Consider the following 21606-nt stretch of genomic DNA (forward strand, 5'->3'; position numbering starts at 1 on the left):
ATTGTATCACAATTTAACAAGTTGTGTGCATCATGGCCGGATACATAAATACTAAAATTTGGCCGGCAAGATTGATTTCACTGTCATCATCATTACATCTTATCTTACACAAGTGAAACAATTGTATTGTCCTGAAATATAGAATAGAAATTATAGAATGTTGACATCTCGCCTGTTGAACATGTGATTGCTTAGAAACTATACTCATCCATTTTTGTGACCCAATAATAAATCTTGTAATCAAAATATCAGTGACTCTTATGAAGTCTTCTGTGGACTTGGGTAGACTTTTTATCCATTATTGTTCAGCAATGGATGCCATCATTCTTCTTTTTCCACTACTTCATCCTCACGCCGAAGTTCGTGTACAAAGTCCAAGTCTTCGCACCCATTCATTAGTCTACGGAATGCAATCCATCACGTAACTAACGGTCACGACCTGTTGACAATGATCGGCGGATAAGACCAAACCGGGTTCGATCAAGATTTCTTAGCTGATACAGCTGAACCGGGCCAGTTAAACCGGTCCATCAGTTGCCCATAAAAGATCAAGACTAACTATATGCCTATCTTTATATATAGTGAAGAGTGGTGCCATTTTCAACTTCACTGTGCTTCCTTCCTCTTCTCTGCTGCAATTCGATGGCTATGGTCACCTGCTCTTCTTCTTCTTCTCGTTCCTTCCCCCCTTCTCCACCATGGCTTCCGCTCTTCCTCTTCTTCCTTTGTGTCTTCTCCGCTCCCTTCTTTTCTTCTGCAGCAAAAATTCCTAATTATGCGCCCCACTGCAACTCCACTGTACCTGAAGCCGAGTCAACCAACCGCTTCATCACCTCGCTCTATTCCTTCGACATCTACAACGGCTACTTTTCCGGCGGTGTTGGACTCTTCCACGGGGAGCCTTCTTCCTTCTACTTCAGGTCCATTTACCTCTACAAGACCCGGTCGCCGGACAGCCTTCGAGTAGATGGAGAATTATTCCTTCATGCTGCAAAAAGTCTTGAGCCGAGTAAACGTTCAAGGCGTTATGGGAACTACTCTCGCGGCAACATCACTGAAGAAACAAGATTCCACTTCTCTGGCTTTTGGTCCAAGTCAACCGGCCTGCTTTGCATGGTTGGCCATGGCACCTTCACCCAAGCCGCCGAAGGTAACCCGCTTCCTCTATCTGCCGTTTTGAAGCTTTTTTACCCACAACATCCCACCATTTATACCAGCCTTGTCAATGGGACATTAGAGAGCTTGAGTACTGGCACTGATGGCTTCCACCACTTTGATCCTATCTTTCTTTTAGCCTATGCGCAAAGTAATTATAATTTCACTATGAGATCTCAAGCCAACGCATCATGCTCCCTCCTTCCAGAGCTTGAGAACTCCATTAGTTTTGATCGTGATTCAGTTTGTAATTTTCTCCCATACTTGGCTTACCGACCATTCAAATTAGACTATGAGAGTAGTTGCTCAGGTGATCGTAGCAACTGCAAAACCTTAGATGCGAACCTGGGGTTCTCCTCAAGATTCGTGTACTTTGATATGGTCCAGTGCAGAGAGGAAGGCAAGCTGCAGTTGCTGATGGAATTTTCCAATACCAGTTGGCGTGATTACGATAGAAGAAGGGTGCCTGAGAAGTCCCTAGTTGGCGAAGGGTTTTGGGATGATACTAAAAACCGGCTATGTCTCATCGCTTGCCACATCCACAATGAAACGTCACTCACAGCACCTTCTGTTAGTGATTGCTCCATTGGATTGAGCTTGATCTTTCCCGCAGTCCTAACACTGAAGAACAGAAGTGACATCATTGGTCAAATGTGGAGTAACAAGACAAAGGATCGTACCGGCTACTCGAGCAGGGTCTCCTTCCAGAATTGGAGAAATCAAGGGGTTACAAAGGCTAGCTACAATTACACTGAAATGGCTTTTGTCAGCAAGAATTGCAGAGCGACTGATCGTGGTTTGAATTCTAGCGAGCATGTGTATCCCGATGCCTATGACTTGAACTTTAATGCACGATTTAATGATTCTGCGGGAAAAATTGGCCGGGGAAGACTGACAACTTTCTCAGTGGGAAGCGTCTTACATGATGCACCTGTGGTTATGATGGCTAGCAACTCGACTCCAGATGAGGAAATTAGTGGTAGTACCGTTAACGAAAGGTCGTCGAATAAGGATGTGAATGTAAGCTGTTCCATAACCTACCACTTCTTTAACAAGTCTTCTGAGTATGAAGAATTCGAAGTTGCAGCTGAGGGAGTTTACAGTTCCGCAACTGGAATGCTCTGCATGAGGGGATGCCGGTATCCAAATTTGGACTCTGAGAATCACATGCCTATGGACTGCGACATCTTGATCAAAATCCAGTTCCCCCCTCTCCATCCCAAGGCAGAGGAGGATCAGCGCATCAATGGCACCATCAGAAGCACAAGAAAGGAGTCCGATCCTCTTTACTTCAAACCAATAACAGTGCTCGACTATCGTCACATGTACCTGGCAACTGCAACAGAGTCGATCTGGAGAATGGAGATGGAGACCGCCATGGTTCTGATCTCACTCACCTTTTCATGCGTGTGCATCTTGTTACAAATCGTCCATGCCAAGAAGCACCCCGACGTCGTTTCGTCCATTTCCATTGCCATGCTCCTGATCCTCAATCTGGGCTTCGTCATTCCTCTGGTGCTCAACTTCGAGGCCCTGTTCGTGAACCAGAAGCAGTATAATTTCTCCCTGGGAAATGGTGGGTGGCTCGACGTCAATGAGGTGATTATGAGAACGCTATCCTTGGCGTCTCTGTTCCTGGCCTTCCGCCTGCTTCAGCTCGTGTGGTCCGTCAGATCGGCAGAGGACCACAGGGATCAAAGTGTGGCAGAGAGGAGGAGCCTCATGCTGTGTCTGCCGCTCTACTTCGCCGGTGCACTGCTCACTTGGTGGGTCAACGGAAGGACGTCCTCCGCAAGCCAACTGCGGGATGAGCTAATCCCTTATGCCGGCCTGGTGCTCGATGGATTCCTGCTGCCTCAGATCGTCTTCAATCATTTCCAGAAATCGAAGGAGAGAGCTTCGACGACTTTGACGCCGTTCTTTTACGTGGGGATCACGCTCACGCGGGCACTGCCGCACTTGTACGATGCCTATCGAAAGCGGCGCTACGCGAACGCAGTGGATGACTCGTCGAGGCTTTACGCGAGGGCGGATGGGGAGTTCTACTCGGTGGTGTGGGACGTGGTGGTGCCTTGTGGAGGAATGCTGTTGGCGGTGATCGTGGGCCTGCAGCAGCGGTTCGGTGGTGGCTTCATGGTTCCTCGGCGATTGATGAGGAAGAATCTCGCTGGGTATGAGATGGTGCCGGCGGTTGGACTCTAGCTAAATCTTATCAATTTACTGAAGCGAGATTGTATAATTAACTTTCAGTTTGCGTCTTTGAATGTATGCAATTTATAATTTACAATACTGTAGCTGTTTTACATTTGAATGTATGCTCTTTTTAATGTAATCGCATATGTGAATTTCGATAAGTGTTCGACGTTGAACGATTCGAATGCCATTAAAACAAACGAAGAACTAATGACAACGTACTCTTTTAAGCTTCCTCAGCACCAGAGTTCTGAACATATCAGAGACTGAGATCTGTTATGTTCGCTCCAGGAAAGATATCGACAAAGAGCAAAGTTCTCATTATATAAGATTCTGTTTATGTCCATTGAAAATGTGGATACAAAAGCAGCTTGAATAAGGAATCATAAGCTAAAAATGGGAGAAACCTTGGCGATCATCGCGATTGTCTCTAGTTCACTTTCTTGCCATGAGCCAAACGGCATTTCAGCTTGAAGCATGAAATAGTTAAGACTGAAGCATGATAAGGGATGCTGATTCTGCAAGATAAAAAAAAACATGTATCGAGGCAATTAGAAAACAAAGAACATACTAGTCAGTCAGATCTTTAATTATGGGCAATAGATGGATGAAAAAAAATGAGATTTGATCCGCATGGAATGACGTGGGCCAACACGTAGGGATCGATCCCACAGAGGACACGTGGAAAGGACGTGGTGGCCAATAAGAAGAACCCGATCCCCCAAGAGGAGAAGAAAGTGGGTTGAGCTCGGATCCCAAGTAGAGGAGTCACCTCCCCAGCATCGCGGTCGAGAAATCCGGCTAACTGCCCCAACCTGCTAGCATGGCCCACCTAGCTGCGAGATCGGCACCTACCTTTGCCCTCGAGGTCGGCACCTACCTCAGTGCCTCATATGAGCCCCCACAGCTAGGGTTAACGCCCTACCCTACAAACCGACCTCATTGTCTGGGCACAATTTTAGCTCACTACGATTCTCGAGCCCAGGCCCCTTTACAACGATCGGCAGATTACCCCATCAAAAGATCAATACATAACCTAAGTTCGTAACCGAGTTCGGCACACCGAGCTGAACTCCTCATAGATTGGTCGCATAATCCGACCTCGCTATCGAATCATATATCTCATCCATCATCACCCTTCAAGCTCAACAACACATAGAACACCCGGGCCTACCTGCCAACCAGGGAAGAAGGACCACTACACCCGTCAAAGTCCCTCAGACCTCAAGGCTCTAAGCCGATCTCATGACTTGGTTGCCGCATCATAAGCCGACCTCATGACCAGATCGTCGCATCATATGCCGATCTCATGACTTGGTTGTCGCATTATAAGCCGACCTCATGATCAGATCGTCGCATCAGATGCCGATCTCATGACTTGGTTGCCGCATCATAAGCCGACCTCATGACCAGATCGTTGCAAGCCGACCTCACAGCTTGGTCGTCGCATCGTATGCCGATCTTATAACCTGGTTGCAACATCTTGCGCCTATCTCGAAGAAAGGACTCCATATGGATCTCACCCGTCACGAAGTACAGAAAGAGATCGGAATGGGCTCAACCCATCTCATCTACACTATTGAGAATACTTCTCATCAGCACATCTCAACCATACATATCGGTCACTCTCGACACGGAGATGATACTAACGGATCGATGTCACGATTTCTTCACAAAACTTATGCAAAAGAGGCAACTTAGAGACCAAATCTCACTACTTGGTCCAGCACAATCACAACCCTCCAAACGAGATAAGATACACAGAGGAGTCGTTTGATCTGCAGAATCTGTCACGCATTAGATCCTGAGATCCTGCCATCTCCTCCAATCACAGACAGCCGGATCCGGAGGTATCACTACAAGAAAATCGGTCTTTAACAACACTCAAAAGACATCGGTTTTATGACAAAACCAATGTCTTTTACTTTTTTACAACGATTTTAAGAAAAATTGATGTCTTTGAGAGGTTGATGGGAGACTACGACAACGATTTTTGGAGGATACAACAACGGTTTCAAAACTGTTGTCTATGTCCGCCTACAACAACGGTTTTTGAAGACTACGACAACAGTTTGAAAACCGTTGTCTATTTACGGTTTCAACAACGGTTTTGGAAGCTATAACAACAATTTAAAACCGATGTCTATTTGTGCTTTCAACAACGGTTTTGAAAGCTATAATAACAATTTAAAACCGTTGATTGGAAACTACGACAACGGTTTTTGGAGGAAACAACAACGGTTTTAAAACCGTTGTCTATGTCCGCTATTTTGGGACTATAACAACGGTTTTTGAAGACTACGACAACGGTTTGAAAACCGTTGTCTATGTGGGACGACAACAACGGTTTTGGAAGCTACAACAACGGTTTTAAAACTGTTGTATATTTTTGTTTTTTTTCATTCCCTCTCTCCCTTTAAACTCGTTTTGTTTTTTTGACTTTCTATGATATTTAACTATGATTCTTTTCTGAAATTGGGGCGGGTACTCTTTCTACTGCGTGGTCTTTGTATTTTGAGTTTAGGCTTTCCTTAGGCGTTCTGGCAAAGTACATTTGAGACTTTACATATGGATGTACATTTAATTCTTTTCGGTTGGTTAAATCAATACCCTAAACCCTTCTGGCACTTCCCCCGCCGCTCCCCTATTCTCTCTGTAAACCCTATTCTACCTCTTCCCCCGCCGCGTTCGCCGCTCTCACGCATCTCATTCCGCTTTGCTTTCGCCGCTCTCGCGCATCTCGTTCCCCACTGCCATTCGCCACTGCCCTTCGCTTTCGCCGCTCTCCCTTCGCTTTCGTCGCTGCCCTTCGGTTTCATCACTCGCCCTTTGCTTTCGCCGCTGCCCTTCCCCATTCGCGTCCACCGCCTCAATCGCCGTCGCGCCGCAGCAGCAGCAACCAGTAATCATGACCATAGATTGAGAGACATTCGATTCCTTACTCATACCATCCACCTCCACCGCCGCAATCGCCGTCGCGCCGGCCACAACCACCGCAAGGCTTGATTGGGAGCTGTTTTGAAAGTAGAAGAAGAAGAAGACAAAGAACCCTAAAACCAAAACAGTAGGTGTGATCAAACTTCCTCTCAATCTGAATTCAATATCACATCTGCCTGCCCTGCCATTATTATTTTTGTGTGCATATCTTCACATAATACTTGAGATCCATGAAACAATATGATAAGATTATTGTATCTACTACTACCACTGCTATGAGAATTTTGTTCACAATGCTGTAGATTTCCCAAAAAGCTGTTTTTGGGGGTATTTTTTAAGATTGAAATGATTGCACATGGAAAGTAGGATTATTAACGGAGAAATGGGTGGATTCCAATTGTTCTTATTCTTGTGTTTTCCCATGCCCTCTGCTCTCAGTTTTGCACACCAAGTACATCAAAAATAAGTCATGAACTTGTTTGTTCAGAGTTAGATGATTGATTCAGAGCACCACACCATTTTGATTGCTTGACGGGTCTCTCTTGTTTATTTTCCCTTTTATTTTTCCTGGACGGCTAGTCTGTCCAAAATGTTTGTTTTCCCTTCTATGAATCCTTATTTCTAAATCCGTTGAAGGTCTTGTTACTTCATGCATTCTTGCATGCTGCAACTATATTGTGCATTAATTGTTATGTTCAGTGCCTCTCAGTAGTCAATTACTTCAGATTGCCTAGTGTAAGCATCATCTTCAACTTGTCTCTTCTCATGAGCATATTTAATATTTTGGTGATCAAGCATAAGACTGCTTGGTCACCAAATTCCCCAACTGTTTTAACATTTATGATTTTTGAGTTTCTGAATGCATGGGAACAGTTCCAAATAGGGTCTTTTCTTAATGATTCATGAATGACTGATAGTTCATTGATTGGTATAATGATGAAGTGCAGATTTTTGCACTAAAGCAGGAGCACTAGCAGGAACAAGAGCAACACTAGCAGCAAAGCTTGACCCAAAAAGCAACTCAACAACAGGATTAAAAACAGCAACTGAAAACTTTGGAAAGAAACTGATATGTTTGCCTTGGCTTTCCTTTGTTTTTCATTGCAGGTGGGAAAAATTTTACTCAATGCATTGATATATTCTGGGATAAAGATGAGCATTCAAAAGAATACCATTGCTTCAGTTTTTCATACAATGGTAAACTCACAAACTGACTTCATAATTGTCCTCAATAAATGTGAGCTTCCTTTTCATGAACTGACTTTGGACGCATGGTACTAACAATAGGAGCAGATCTAATTTGTCTAACTTGGACTATTAATGGTATGAGTAGTATTCTAATTGTTGGTTTGTGTGTCTTGCAGCTGCTTTGATTACACGAACGCATTAGCAGTAAGTCTTGTATTTCTGGATTGGAAATATTTTTTTATTTTTGATTTTTGAATTTGAATTGCTGAAATGCTTGTTCATGTGAAAACTTGGAAATAATTTAGTTAGTGTGTTAATTTGAGTGCTTAATCATATCCTCTTCTGTTATGAGGATGCCAACAAAATCATTGGAACAACACCGCACGACCGCCCTACTTCGACGGCAACGACTTCGCATATTGGAAAGGTAGGATGGAGTACTATCTAATGAACGATATTGAAAATTGGTTTAGTGTTGTAGTTGGCTTCGAAAAGCCCAAGGATACAACCGGAGCGCCTCTACCTATCAAAGATTGGTCAAAGGAGATATGCAAGAAAGCACAAGCAAATGCGAAAGCCACAACCACCTTGCAATGTGGACTTTCCAAAGAACAATTGAGCAAGGTCGGTCCATTCAACTCGGCCAAGGAATTTGGGAGAAACTCATTGAACTCAATGAGGGTTCAAGCGAATCAAGGCGAGCCAAGAGAGATCTCTTGGTGGGTCAACTACAATCCTTCGCCATGAAGCTTAACGAAAATGTGAGCCAAATGCATGGACGATTCAAGGAAATTGTGAATGGGCTCCATGTCATAGGTGAGAAAATCGACAACCGCGATTTAGTGAGGTATGTACTTCAAGCATTTCCCCGAACTACTTTATGGGCATCAATGGTAGATGCTTATAAAGTATCTAGGGATCTTTCAGTCATTAAACTAGATGAACTATTTTGTGAATTTGAACTACATGAACAAGCTAATGGGTCTTCCAAAGAGAAAGGTATAGCGTTGGTTGCAGAAAAGAAGAAGAAGAAGGAAAAGAAGGAGAAGTCCTCATCCGAGTCCGATCGGGAGTCTTCGGATAGCGACGAGGAGATGTCGGCCAAAGAAATAGGTCACTATGTCAAAAGGATGATGGGGAAGTCAAGGAGGTTCACCGAAGAAATGTCAAGAAGATGTTCACACCACCTCAAGGTAAATCTCAAAGTTTCAACTATAACCCTAACGTAACTTGTTATGAATGCAATAAGAAGGGGCACGTCAAGACAAACTGTCCGGAGTGGAAGAAGAAAGAAGAGAAGGAAAGGAAAAAGAAGGAGAAAAAGAAGAAGGAAGTCATGGTGGCCCAAGCCACATGGGATACATCGAGTAGCGACTCATCGGATGATGAAGAGATGTGCCACATCACTAGACACATGGCACTGATGGGATATGTAAGTGACCAAGAGACCTCAAGTGAGGAGGAAGAATCAAGTAGCGACGAATCTTCATCAAGTGAAGATGAGGTAATAGATTCTGCCAAAGCAAATCTTCTTTATAGAACTATTGCTTATCTTAGGAATGCTTTAGTTAAATCAAAGTCTAAAGTCAAAGCATTAAAGGAGGAACTTAGAACTATTAGGAACAATGCATGTGAATCTAGTGACTCTAGTGAAATTAACGAGGAAAATGCTAAATTGAAGGGTGAAGTCATTGATTTAAGAAAATGCTTAGAAAAATTTTCAAATGGATCAAAAACCCTTGATATGATCTTAAATAGTCAAAGAGCGGTGTACAACAAGGCCGGAATAGGATATAAGCCTAAAGAGTTTGCCTACATTTCTCTAGTAGGAAGACAAGGGTCACCCAACAAACCAATCACTAAGGGTAAAATAAGACAAGCATGGGTACCTAAGAAATATTTAGAAAATGTTAGTGAATCTAGCTTTTGGGTACCAAAGAGTGATGTGTTTCATGTAGTTTAGGTAAGAACTCATGTTTACCAAACCAAATATGTTAAAGAAATTATCAAGAAAGTTGGTTTGGAAAATACTAAGGTAGTTTCAAATACTATTGGACAAATGTGAACTTAGACAATGATGTGGAGGGAATTTGATATGTATTTTGAAAGATTATGAACTTAGCATTGCATGATCCCATAGCAAAATGTTATTTTCACAAGACCCTAGGAAGGATTGCTATGTATATGAACTTAATAATTACATGATATGTCTTTCTCTCTTATCCACCTTATTTTAAATATGTGTTGCATTCTTGTTTGTTTTAATTAAGGATGGTGTATGGATTTAGGGGGAGTTCTTGTAGTTTAACATATCATTTTGAAACATACTTCAATCATGACCCCAAATCTACAATTTAGACACATTTCATAAACCCATATGAAAGCTTTAGTGATATCTACCTATAGACAATCTTAATCATCAAGAATGTTGATACAAAGCTTTTGTGCCATTAAGAGTTTTCACAATTTTTGAAACTTGGTATCAAACTTATAAAATACAATCATTTTTCATAAATTTATATTTTTCCTTGATAATATATGTGAAAACAAACTTGCTCGCAAAATTTCAGATTTTTCTGAATTTTATGGAATTTTTAAGGATTTTCTGAAGTTCGCTACATAGAGCTGATTTCAGAGTATCAGTCGACTGATGCAGAATTCAGTCGACTGGAGCAGTCGACTGCAGGCCAGAATTCACTCGACTGAAAAATCTGTGAGTTTTTAAATCAAGGAATCAGTCGACTGGTCCATCCATCAGTCGACTGATGTGGCTGAAATCTTCAAATTTTGACCCATTCTTGACCATTTGTGTATCCTATAACTTACCATTCTTTGACACATGATCTAGAAACATTTTTATGGTATATAGGATTAATCATACATATAATTTAGGCTCCACAAAGCATTGTTGGTGTGTGTTTTAGGGGGAGTTTGTGTCAAAAGTGGATCATTTTGAAAAGCTAGGCTTCCTCTTGGATTCTTATTCCGTATGTTCTATAGTTCCCATGTTTTTGATGATTGAAAGGGGAAGAATGAATTGAATGAACTAGCTAAAGTTAGGTGTTATTGCTATTCATGACTTAATGCTTATACAGATCATGCTTATTGATATTTATGATTCCTTATGCTTTATTTAATGTTATTGGTTGTTAAAAGAATGTTTTTGGATTAAGGGGGAGCCCGTGCCAAAACTACATCAAACTTGACCTCTAAGGCTCCATACTGGGATTTCCTAGGATAGATTTTATAACTTGAATTCTAATATTTGATGTAAAACCTTAAAACTATGGTGGTTTGGTACTTATGATAACTATGGATGTTAGAAGTTTAAACTACTTGTTTTAAGAATGATGTTATATCATGTTAAGTGTTTATGGTTGATATTTTTGAGTTGTTGTGCATTCATACTCATGTTAATTTTTTTTTGATGCATTAAGGGGGAGTATTTAGACTGAAAATAAATTTTTGACACACTTGCATGAATTTAGGGGGAGTATTTAGATTGAAAGTGAATTTTTGAAACACTTGAATGAATTCAGGGGGAGTGTTTTAGGTTATAATAACTCCCAAGATAGAAACTATTAGCAAATTTCAAGAATTAAGGAGTCATGACATTTCTTGTAGGATATTACACATTCTAGGCTCCTTAATTGGTGAAAAGATCTATTCATACTAAATGTTGATACTTTGATCATGAGAAACTTAAAGTTTCAAGTTTTTGATACATGGTATCAAAATAACATTTTAATAATGCAAAATTTATGAAACTAATTTTCCCTAATGACAAATGAGTTAAGCAACTATGGTGTCAAATTTCATAATTTTTCGACGAAAATTGAATTAGTTGTGAATTTCTGAAGTTGGGCTGAAAAATCATGCTTTACAGTCATCAGTCGACTGATGCAGATACCAGTCGACTGATGTCTCTGTTTTACTGTGTTTTTGACCTGTTTCTTGGAAATTGACCATTCTTTGACATCAAACTCTTGATGTATGCCCTAGAATTACATTCCTGGTCAATTGGACTGGTCCAAACATAACACTTCAATGCCCAAAACACTTTAATATTGATACATTATTTTTAAAATTTTAATTTCTTGGTACATGGTATCAAAATGGTATTGAAATTACTTTGAAACTATTTTTCCCAAAATGCTTATGGGTAAATATATCATAGTGTCAAATTTCATATTTTTACGAATTAAACTGAATTAATTATGGCTTTTCAAAGTTGGCACTGAAAATCAGATTATCAGACATCAGTCGACTGATGCAGATAGCAGTCGACTGATACCCCTGTTTTCAGATTCATGCTGAATTTTCAATGGATTTTGATTCCATCTTGCCACTTATTAGTAGATATTTACTTTGTTCTTTGTTCAACAATATGTTCAAACTTATAATCTTTAATGTTGGTGCTTGAACAAAAGAAAAGTAAGGGTTAAGGGGGAGAAAGTAACAACACTTATCATGATAATTGTTCCTTCTTGAAAATCTGTTTACTTACTCATATTTACTCTGTTGATTTTTACTGCTTTTTGATGTATGTCAAAAAGGGGGAGAATGAAATGGTAAAGTTAGGCTTTCATGATTATTCATGGTTATTCATTCATGCTTAGCATTTATGTTGCTCATTAATGCTTGATTAACTCTGATTAGAGCATGATTATTGAAGGTATCTATTGTGATATTATACATGCTGTATTAAAGACCTAACTTAAATGATTTTTGCCAAACATCAAAAAGGGGGAGATTGTTGGGGCAATTTTGCCCCAAGTGATTTGGATTTTGATGTTTGGCTGAATCAGTTTAAGTTAGGCAATGTTGGTGATCTAACGTGTGTGAATTGAGTTCACAGGAAAGTCCAGGTTGGAAGACTTGGCAAATGGTGAAGTCCCGGAGGCGCGACCTCTTGGCAAATGGTGAAGTCCCGGAGGCGAGACCTCTTGGCAAAGGTGAAGTCCCGGAGGCGCGGCCTCTTGGCAAATTATTTGAGAGGAGGTATCGAGTATCTCGGAATGGACCACCTTCATGCATATTGAGCACAAAGGTAAAAGAGTGAATTATATTTAGAGTGTCAATGATTATTCTGGTGAAATCGAAGTTCTAGAATTGCTTCTAACAATCAATTTCCCACAAAACTCTCATTTGCTTTAATTTCTTACTTTATTTTCTTCACACATAATTCTCTCGATTTTTACTTATTTAAATAACCTACTTTGCATATGGATTAGTACTCAATTTCGTAGTCATGGAAGATGATAATTTATTATTTGACAATAGTCATGCACTTGTAGATTTGCAACATCAGTATACATGAAATTAAGAATCCATTAATTCATGAATATTTCTTTTGGATATGGTAAAATTTCTAATTTTGATTAGATATTTAAGATAATTGCAAAAACCTAATAATAATTATTATAAGTATTATAAAAAATACTGTGCTCGTATAAATTTGTTAAAATAAGTCAACTATTGTTAATTTGATAATAAAATATGCTATATTTTTAAATTCAAATATTGGTATAGTACTTAAATATATATTTTTGAATAAATTAATTGAAGCAACATACCACCAAAGTGGTTCCTCTTGTGGAAATTAATTTATTTTAAAATATATAAGGTTGTGTTCTTGCAATTTTGTGGGTATTTAACCAACCCAAGGTTAATACTTAACAGAACTGTAAATATACCTATGGTGATAAATACATGGCAAATATTCAATTTTATATATGAGCAATAAATCGACCCCAAGAAAGATTTATTATTTGATATGTTTTTATCGTTAGTGTTTGATTACTACACCAAAATATCACACAACAATTAATATATTTATTCAAAGATGAAATATTAATAGGCTAACCGATATCTTGAGGAGAGATTTATCTTTATTTGAATTTATTATTATTATTCTTGTTCTGACACTCATGTGAACATGTTTGTTTGTTTGATGTTGTTTTCAACAATCAATAATCCTACTAATATAATTGCTAGCATCAACTCTCTTCTCATACTGAATGGCATTAACTTCAAATCATGGCAAGAGAACCTCTTAATAGTTCTTGGAGTCAAGAATCTCAACTTGCATTAAGGACTAATTCTCCTCCACATCTTATGGATAAGAGTACCTCTAATGAAAAGAAGGAGATGGAAAAAATCACATGTGTATGTGATGATCATGAAGAAAGCCATTCCAGAAGCATTTAGGGCACAATAGATGATAAGGTAACTAAGGCTAAGTAGTTCCTTGCTGAAATTGAAAAGAGGCTCATCAAGAGTGAAAAGGTTGAAATAAGTACACTTTTGACAAGCCTAATTTCAATGAAGTATAAGGGTAAGTGCAATATTAAGGAGTACATCATGGTGATTGTCAATTTAACAAACATCTTTTAGCTTATGTTAGGCCCTTGAGAGCTAGAAGGGGGTTGAGTAGCGCTTCACTACTTTGATTTAGGTTTGGCAACGGAAACTTAAAGCGAATACACACCATAGTGCACACACAAGCTAACATGTTGATTTTATTTGGTATCCGCGTCCGTAAGATAACTAATCCAAGAGTCTACTCCGAACTATCTACCTCCACTAAACATTCTCCTTCTTAGACCAGATTAGAAGGCGGAGAAACCTTATTACAAAAGGATTATAATTAATAGTATTACAAGAGTAATAGCAAAAAAGTAAGGAAGAAGAGGACTTTTACAATGACTTTAATTGAGAGCTTTGCTTCCTTTTCTTCAAAAGATTGCTCTAAGTTGAGTAGAACACTAGAGAGCTTGTTAAGCACTTGAGCACGAACATTTAGAGCTTTGAGCATGAATAGTAACCCTACAACGACTAGCTTTCTCCTTTTATGTGTTCAATTTTTTTTGATACCAGTAGACTGATTTAGTCACTGACTAAATAATGATTTTTGAACCTTCTAAAATCCTATCTGATTTTATTAATTTTTAAAATATCAATCGAATCAATTGTGAGCTAGTTGACTAATTGAGCTGATCGAGTTACCAGTAGAATCGATTCTCTTTTATTTATTTTTGAAACTACACAGTCGATTGATGACCATGATTAGTTGAATTGATTCACTTTTGTTTATTTTCAAGATGACATCAATCGATTGATAACTATAAAGAGTTGAATCGATTTGTTTCTGTTCAATTCTAAGAATGAATCAATTCAACTGATATCAAAATCGATCGATTGATATGTAGAATCAAACTTGAATAGAAGTTTTTCAGTGTATCAGTAGCTTGATCTTCATTTCCATTTGACTGATACCAATATTAGTCGAATGGATTTCATGATCAATCGATTGGCAGTTTTCGATCATTCTAATGATCGAATTCACCTAAGAATTTGTAACTGTCGCGCCCCTATTACCTTATGCTAGATGAACCTCCTGTTCTCTAGACTTTTGACACATCCTTATCTTCGAGTCTTCATCCACCCACATATCCGATCCTGTGATTAACTCGGGTCTTTCTTCTCTTGCCAAGAATCCAATCCTCGATCTTTTTGGACTTCACTTGTTTTGCATTCAGCCTTCTGACATGCAAGGGCTTCCTCTTACTAAGAATTCAATCCGTGGGCTTCATACACTTTTTCTGCAAAATGTGGAATCTGCCACCTTAGCGGCCCCACACGATCGACCCCACGACCATTTGTGAGGAGCCCTCTTCTGCAAGTCTGCTGTGTCATAACCAACTCAGCTATGCCTCGGGGGTGGGCTTCATACACACTTGATACACAAGTGAGATCTCTTTTCATTTTGTCCTAACTTGAATGATATCAAACATCAAAATTATAATTTTTGGGCAAGATTGCATCAATAGCTTCCTCATTGAACCATCTTTCAACTACTCAGTCAACTAAAACCAATCCAATCATTTGTCCAATTAAACAACTATGAATAAAAATATGTCATTTGGTGTCTGATTTGCTTATCTCAACTGCTTAGTCAACTAAATCACTAGAAGACTAAAACTAGCATTCAATTGATTGGATTTTCAACTATGACCATCCTTGCTAGATCAATGGGTGAGGCTAAAGTGGGGTGGAATAGTTGATAGCTTTAAATTGCTTATGTGTCTACAATTATGATTAGTGTGTAGCAAAATAAGTACAAAATCTATTTTACCAAATTGTTTGTCTACAATTTAGTTAGCATATACTGACAGCTCTTGTGTACATTTTATCAAATTGTGCACACCCCATTTGATTCTTAAACTACCCTTAATCTACTATTTCATTCCAAAATTAATTTAAAAAATTGTCACAAAAATGTCCCCCTAATCAATTTGCAACATTTTAAGACAAAATCTATATATTTTTTTAGTATCTTCCAACTTAATATAGTTAATTTGATGCATTTCAAACCTTAGTTGTACCTAGAATTATGATTTTAATCCAAAATTATAAATCAACTTGCACAATAAAAACATTTGTAAATCACTTTGCACAATTTACTACTCTTTTGATAAAATCTATTCTAAGCCACATGCATGCTAATTTATAAATTTGATTTTTTTTCAAAAAAATCTATAATTTTGTAAACCTTACAAACTTCAAGTGCCTTCTCACTCATGATATTTTAAATCTTAATTATACATAAATTTATCCCACAAACTGAATTGAAAATCAGCCTATGAAATGTTATGAGTTGGTGATCACATAGTTTGAAATAGTCAAGTATCCTACCAAAATGATCATGAGATTTTTCCTGCAACTTATCTAGAGCATCTCAAGTTCTTTTTTAATCTGAGCCTGTATTTATCTACTGTTCTTTGTTACATCAAATAATTGAAGCACTACAATACTTTATTAGTTTTTTGCTGCATTTTCTATTATTTGTCAGCATTCATTAAGTTTGATATATAGATATTTGCTCACGTTTTCATTATCGCATATATAAATAAATGATCCATCAATCATAGTGACAGACGAATTGATATCTTTTTAGAACTTCTGGTCGATATATTTTTAAGAAATATATATATGTTATTTTTTATTAATTTTTCTTCCAAATATTTGTCTTTTTCTTTCTTTCTTTCTTTCTACCTTCTCTCTCGCCAACTCCATTCATTTTTCTCTCGCCTCTTAAAGGGCTTGGACAAAGTGAGTAAACAGAAGTCAACTATCAAGGTGTCATCATCTGTTGAATCCGGTAGCTCCGGGAGTACGCAAACTGATATGTATCGTCGAGGCTAGTGTTCGACACTATCTCCGTAAACGATATTGCTCCGCTACGGTGCTAACGGATAGCAGCAACTCGTTTCCAAGATACAACGACGATCGTCTCGGAATAGTAGCACTCCAAATTCCGAGACCAGCGAACCTTCTCGTAGACTTCTTGGACTCTTGAACTCACAAGATGAGATGAATGCTCAAGAGAGAGGAGAGAATCGATGAATTGGATGATCTTTTCCACCATCTGGAGGGTTCTATTTAGTGCAAAGTGCGCCTACAAAGCGCCCATTGCGCACATGCGCACGTGCGCACGTGGCGGGTGGCGGGCTCACAGGTGCGAGCACCAGCTCGCCCATGGATAGAGAGTACCTGTGCTTCTTGTGTTAACTTCATTAACACAGCAACACATATAAGGAAACATTAGCTATCGCCGGTTAGCAATGTGGGACTAAAATCCCATCTTTTCCTTAATATTATTTTGGACACCACTTTAGCCAATTAATTTCTCATTCACCCATAATCGGTTTTGAGCAAATTAATAGTCTAGATTTATCTACGCGAAACGTAGATTTCGATTTTGAAGTCATATCAGACTTTCAACGATCGATGGCACTTTAATTTTGCCTTGCAAAATCATATCCAACATCATCTTCCCATTTTAATTTTCTTTGGATAGAAATTAAAAGGGCACCTTATTATCATTTTAATCAAAAAAACCTTTTTTCTAATTTATATATATATATATATATATATATATATATATATATATATATATATATATATCAAAATAGTATTTTAATATATTTTTCATCTTAAAAATATCTTTATTTTAATTAGTGTTGTTATAGTAGTTACAACCATAGTAACTATTATAACATAGAGCAAAATTGTTTCAATTTGATCTAATTAGTATATATAAAGCACTTTTATTTAAGAATATTTTTTTATCAACTTATCAAATTATTTAAATTTAATTAAAATCTCTTCAATAATTGATCAAAGTTACTTTAATTATTATACTAGCTATAGTATAATTAAGTGCTACAATAGTGTAGTAGTTATGTCATAACTGCAACTTGCAGCAACAATATTAGCCACTTTAATGATTAAAGTGATTTTGATATATAAGTTAGAGTAATTTTAATCGAGTTAATAAATAATATTTTAATATAAAAATGCTTCATATTAACTATTACAAGTTATAGCAATCACCCAGTAGCTGCTACAACAGAATTAGAATAACGATATTTTTTAGATAAAAATATATTGAGGTGCTATTTTAATATTTTTTTAAAAAAGAAAAATGATAAGAATTTTGTACATTTTCTTTTATTTAGTTGTTATCAACTAACTATTACAATGCCATTAAAAAGTTATAAAATTCTATTTTTGATAAAATTTATTGGAGCCAATAATAATTATCAAGATATTATATCCTTATCAAAGTATCATAATTTCAATTATAAAATTATACACAAATAAATTGTTCTGGCCCACGCAATCGTGTACAATAGTTTTATCTTCTTTATTTTTTGTTTCCTACTTCCCCTCCCTCTTGTCTTCTCACACTTGAACAAAATTTAAGTTGAGTGAATGTAGTGGTTGCTTTAGTCAACCAAATGGATCAAATTAAAATTATTTTGATCACTTGGACCATGATGAGTCAGGGTGGTTGACCTAGTTGGCCTCATAATTGGCCTTAGTTAATTTCGTTGACCAAGTAAACATGGATGATGGACATTAAAGGTTTGACTTATCCAACAAAATTGACTAGTTAAACATGGTTGTAAACTTGATCAACCCTAATGAACCTAGTTGGCTATGTTATATATTGAGATAACTAACATAATGTAGCACAGTGAATATTATACATACAATTTTAGTTATCGATTCTTTTTACTCAAAGAAAAAGAAATTAAAAAATATATTAATCCAAAATTTATCTTATTATAAGGATCTTAACTTCTTTTATAATTTAATAATATGACCTATTTCATATTAAAAAAAGATATTTTTTTAATAAAATGGTAAAAAGTGATAAGGTTCACTTCTTCTGCAAGACATCTTCAACGTCGATCTTATAATGATTTGAATGGAAATAAAACATCATAACCGAGCAACTTCTTCGACTTATTGCTTTACATATTCATTGGATTGAGGTTATTATAATTGATACGGCGGATCTTTAGAGGTCTGACGTTGTAAAATAGGAGTCAATAATTAGTCCAGCCTGACAAATCAATGGGTCAATGGTTAAACCTCATCTAACTGATTCAATTGTGATTTCATTCGACCACTCGACACTTGCCTGTGTCAGCCACCTAGCCACTCGGCACTCGGCTGTCTCGGCCGCTCGAATGTAGACCCGGCTACTTTACTCATTCATTTGTATGCTCAATCTCGATCTCAGCCGCCTGCCATTGCTCTTGGCCCTAAGCGGCTCAGCTGCTCAGTCTCTTTCCCGGCCTCAATCGACTCTGCCTCGACAAACCTGATTACTCTATGCCACTCTGACACCGTACTTCCCTAGTACCTCCCTATCTAAAGGCAGCCTAGCGACACCTAGCAACAGGACGCGCAAGCGTGTGGGCTCTGCTACAAGAGGGAGACGGTTACTAGGTTGTCAGGCTTCAATCTTCTCGGGTTTTCATTCTCAGCTAAAAGACAAGAATGATTCATATGCCCAAGTCATAGAATGGTTGTTAGGTCTACGGACCTTGTCCCCTGAATGCTATCATGTCTGCTCACTTGTCAGGGATGTACAGAATATGTCCCCGCAACTACCTCGCGCTTCCGCACATATGTCTCCCTAAGTGAGTATATAAACTCCGGCACAAGTATGGAAAAAGGGCCCTCTGAAAAATTTCCTATTCTTCAAGCACTATTTCTCTTTTCCTCTTGCTATTTTTTTGGATTGACTTGAGCGTCGAAGTCGTCTTGCCAAGAATCCCAGCGCACTGCTAATCTGCTCATTCAGTTTCCTTTTTCCTCATGTTCTTGTCGTCGGTGGAATCCCCAGCGGTTGAAGTGATATATCCTTGACTGATAATTTAACCATCTGCGACATCTAACTGGAACAATAATTATATCATAAAGTAGTAAGAAATGACTTAGCCATGAAGTACCATTTACATGTAAGATTGTCCTTGATAATCAAATCGCTATCAGAATTATTTTGATCAGAATGAAACTAATTAGTTGACTGAAGAGCCTGATATTAAGGCAAATATGACGAAACTTCCGGCAGCTATCATTCTGTCTTGTCGAGGGAACACGTCCTTAAATGCAACCTAACTCTCGTGCTTTGATTCTCTTGCACTTGCACTCACATTCAACGCACCACCACTGTGTAGCACACCCCTTCCTCATCATCATTCTCCACTTATATATATATATACGTATAGATCTTTCTTTCTCTCCCAATTAAGGTTGCAAACGATCGATCGATCAGGCGACGACATGAACAGATCACCGCTGGATTTTGATATTGCCGTCGTCAAAAAGGGTCCTTGGACTCCGGAGGAGGACCTGATCCTCTTCGCCTACGTCCAAGAACATAGCCCTGGAAACTGGAGATCAGTTCCTTCCAACGCCGGTAAATTGAAGTTAACTACAGCTAGCTAGCTTCTTGCTTGATTAGGGTTTATAATTTTGCAGCGCTGATCACATATTGGTGTGGTTATATATTTAGGGTTGATGAGGTGCAGCAAGAGCTGCAGGCTGCGGTGGACGAACTACCTGAGGCCCGGAATCAAGCGAGGCAATTTCACCGAACACGAGGACAGGGTCATAGTGCATCTCCAAGCTCTGTTGGGGAACAGGTTACTTCGATCGTCGTCGATCGGTTAGTTTGAGCTCATGATCAGTACCGTTTGATGGTTATGTACGTGCGTGCAGGTGGGCGGCCATAGCTTCGTACCTTCCGGAGAGGACGGACAACGACATCAAGAACCACTGGAACACCAACCTGAAGAAGAGGAAGAGGCCGAGGGAGGCGGAGGGCGGCGAGGGGAGGGGCCAGTGGGAGCGCTGCCTGCAGACGGACCTCCACAAGGCGAAGCGGGCTCTGTGCGAGGCCCTGGCGATGGAGGCGACCGCGGCGGAGCCTGATCACAGCAGCAGCGGGAGCAGCGCTTCAGACGCCCTCGCCACCGCCGCCTCGCCGCCGCCGCCGCCAGCGGAGGAGGGTGTTTGCCCGGCGGTGGAGTGGGGGAAAGGGATCTGCCATAATCCGAAGTCGACGCCGCTGATCCTGTTCGAGTCGTGGCTGTTCGACGACGGTTTTGATGGCATCTAACTGTCGTAGTTAGCCTTGTGCTGTTTCCTAGAGATGTGCCGCCGAGATGAAGCCATGCAATGCATGCTCTACTTCCCAACTGTAATTAAGAAAGCTATATGGTGTTAAGTTTCATTGTCTAGGCAGTAAATGAACTAAATGTTAGTAGTAATTAAGTATATAAGTTTGGTATGAAACTTGATAAGATAAGAGATTGTTTGTATTCAATATTATATGTTCAACTTCATGTTGATCATAAATAATATCCAAGAAAAAAGTTTGTGAACTATATAAATATATATATTTATTCTCATCAAACTTATAAATAGACAAACAAATTGTTAAAATGAACAAGTAATCTTGCAATATCAAGTTTACTAATTAACATAACAAGTTTAAAAATATAACCTTTTTAGAGAATTAAATAAGCTCAAATGGAGAGTTTGATTACATCTAAACGGGACAAACTCAAGTCAAGATTGAACTATGCTTTACTTGATTTATTTTAAATTCAATTTGATTTAACTATCTTATTGATAAGATTTTATAACACAAAGCTTAACTTGACTGGAGGCGTTTACATTTTTATTTATTTCACATATCAAAAAGTATATATAACAAGAAAAAATCATGAGCATTCAATTAATTTTGAAAATTTAAAATAAAAAATA

At 38.5% G+C, this 21606-nt stretch overlaps 2 protein-coding genes across 2 annotated transcripts; both read left to right on the plus strand.

Moving 5' to 3' along the window:
• Positions 1–643: 643 nt before the first annotated feature.
• LOC141829677 (uncharacterized) lies at positions 644–3509 on the plus strand. The gene has a single exon (XM_074717202.1). It carries the CDS (start codon positions 649–651, stop codon positions 3355–3357), a length of 2709 nt encoding a protein of 902 aa, XP_074573303.1. The 5' UTR covers positions 644–648; the 3' UTR covers positions 3358–3509.
• A 16516-nt stretch (positions 3510–20025) lies between these two features.
• Positions 20026–21107, plus strand: LOC141829589 (myb-related protein 306-like). Its single transcript, XM_074717101.1, has 3 exons — positions 20026–20254; positions 20351–20480; positions 20557–21107. Exons 1-3 carry the CDS (start codon positions 20119–20121, stop codon positions 20954–20956), a joined length of 666 nt encoding a protein of 221 aa, XP_074573202.1. The 5' UTR covers positions 20026–20118; the 3' UTR covers positions 20957–21107.
• The last annotated feature ends 499 nt before the right edge of the window (positions 21108–21606 follow it).

The sequence above is a fragment of the Curcuma longa genome, chromosome 5, assembly GCF_044706935.1.
Source record: "Curcuma longa cultivar G26 ecotype Majalengka, Jawa Barat chromosome 5, ITB_CL_G26_1.1, whole genome shotgun sequence".
Taxonomy (NCBI): Eukaryota; Viridiplantae; Streptophyta; class Magnoliopsida; order Zingiberales; family Zingiberaceae; genus Curcuma; species Curcuma longa.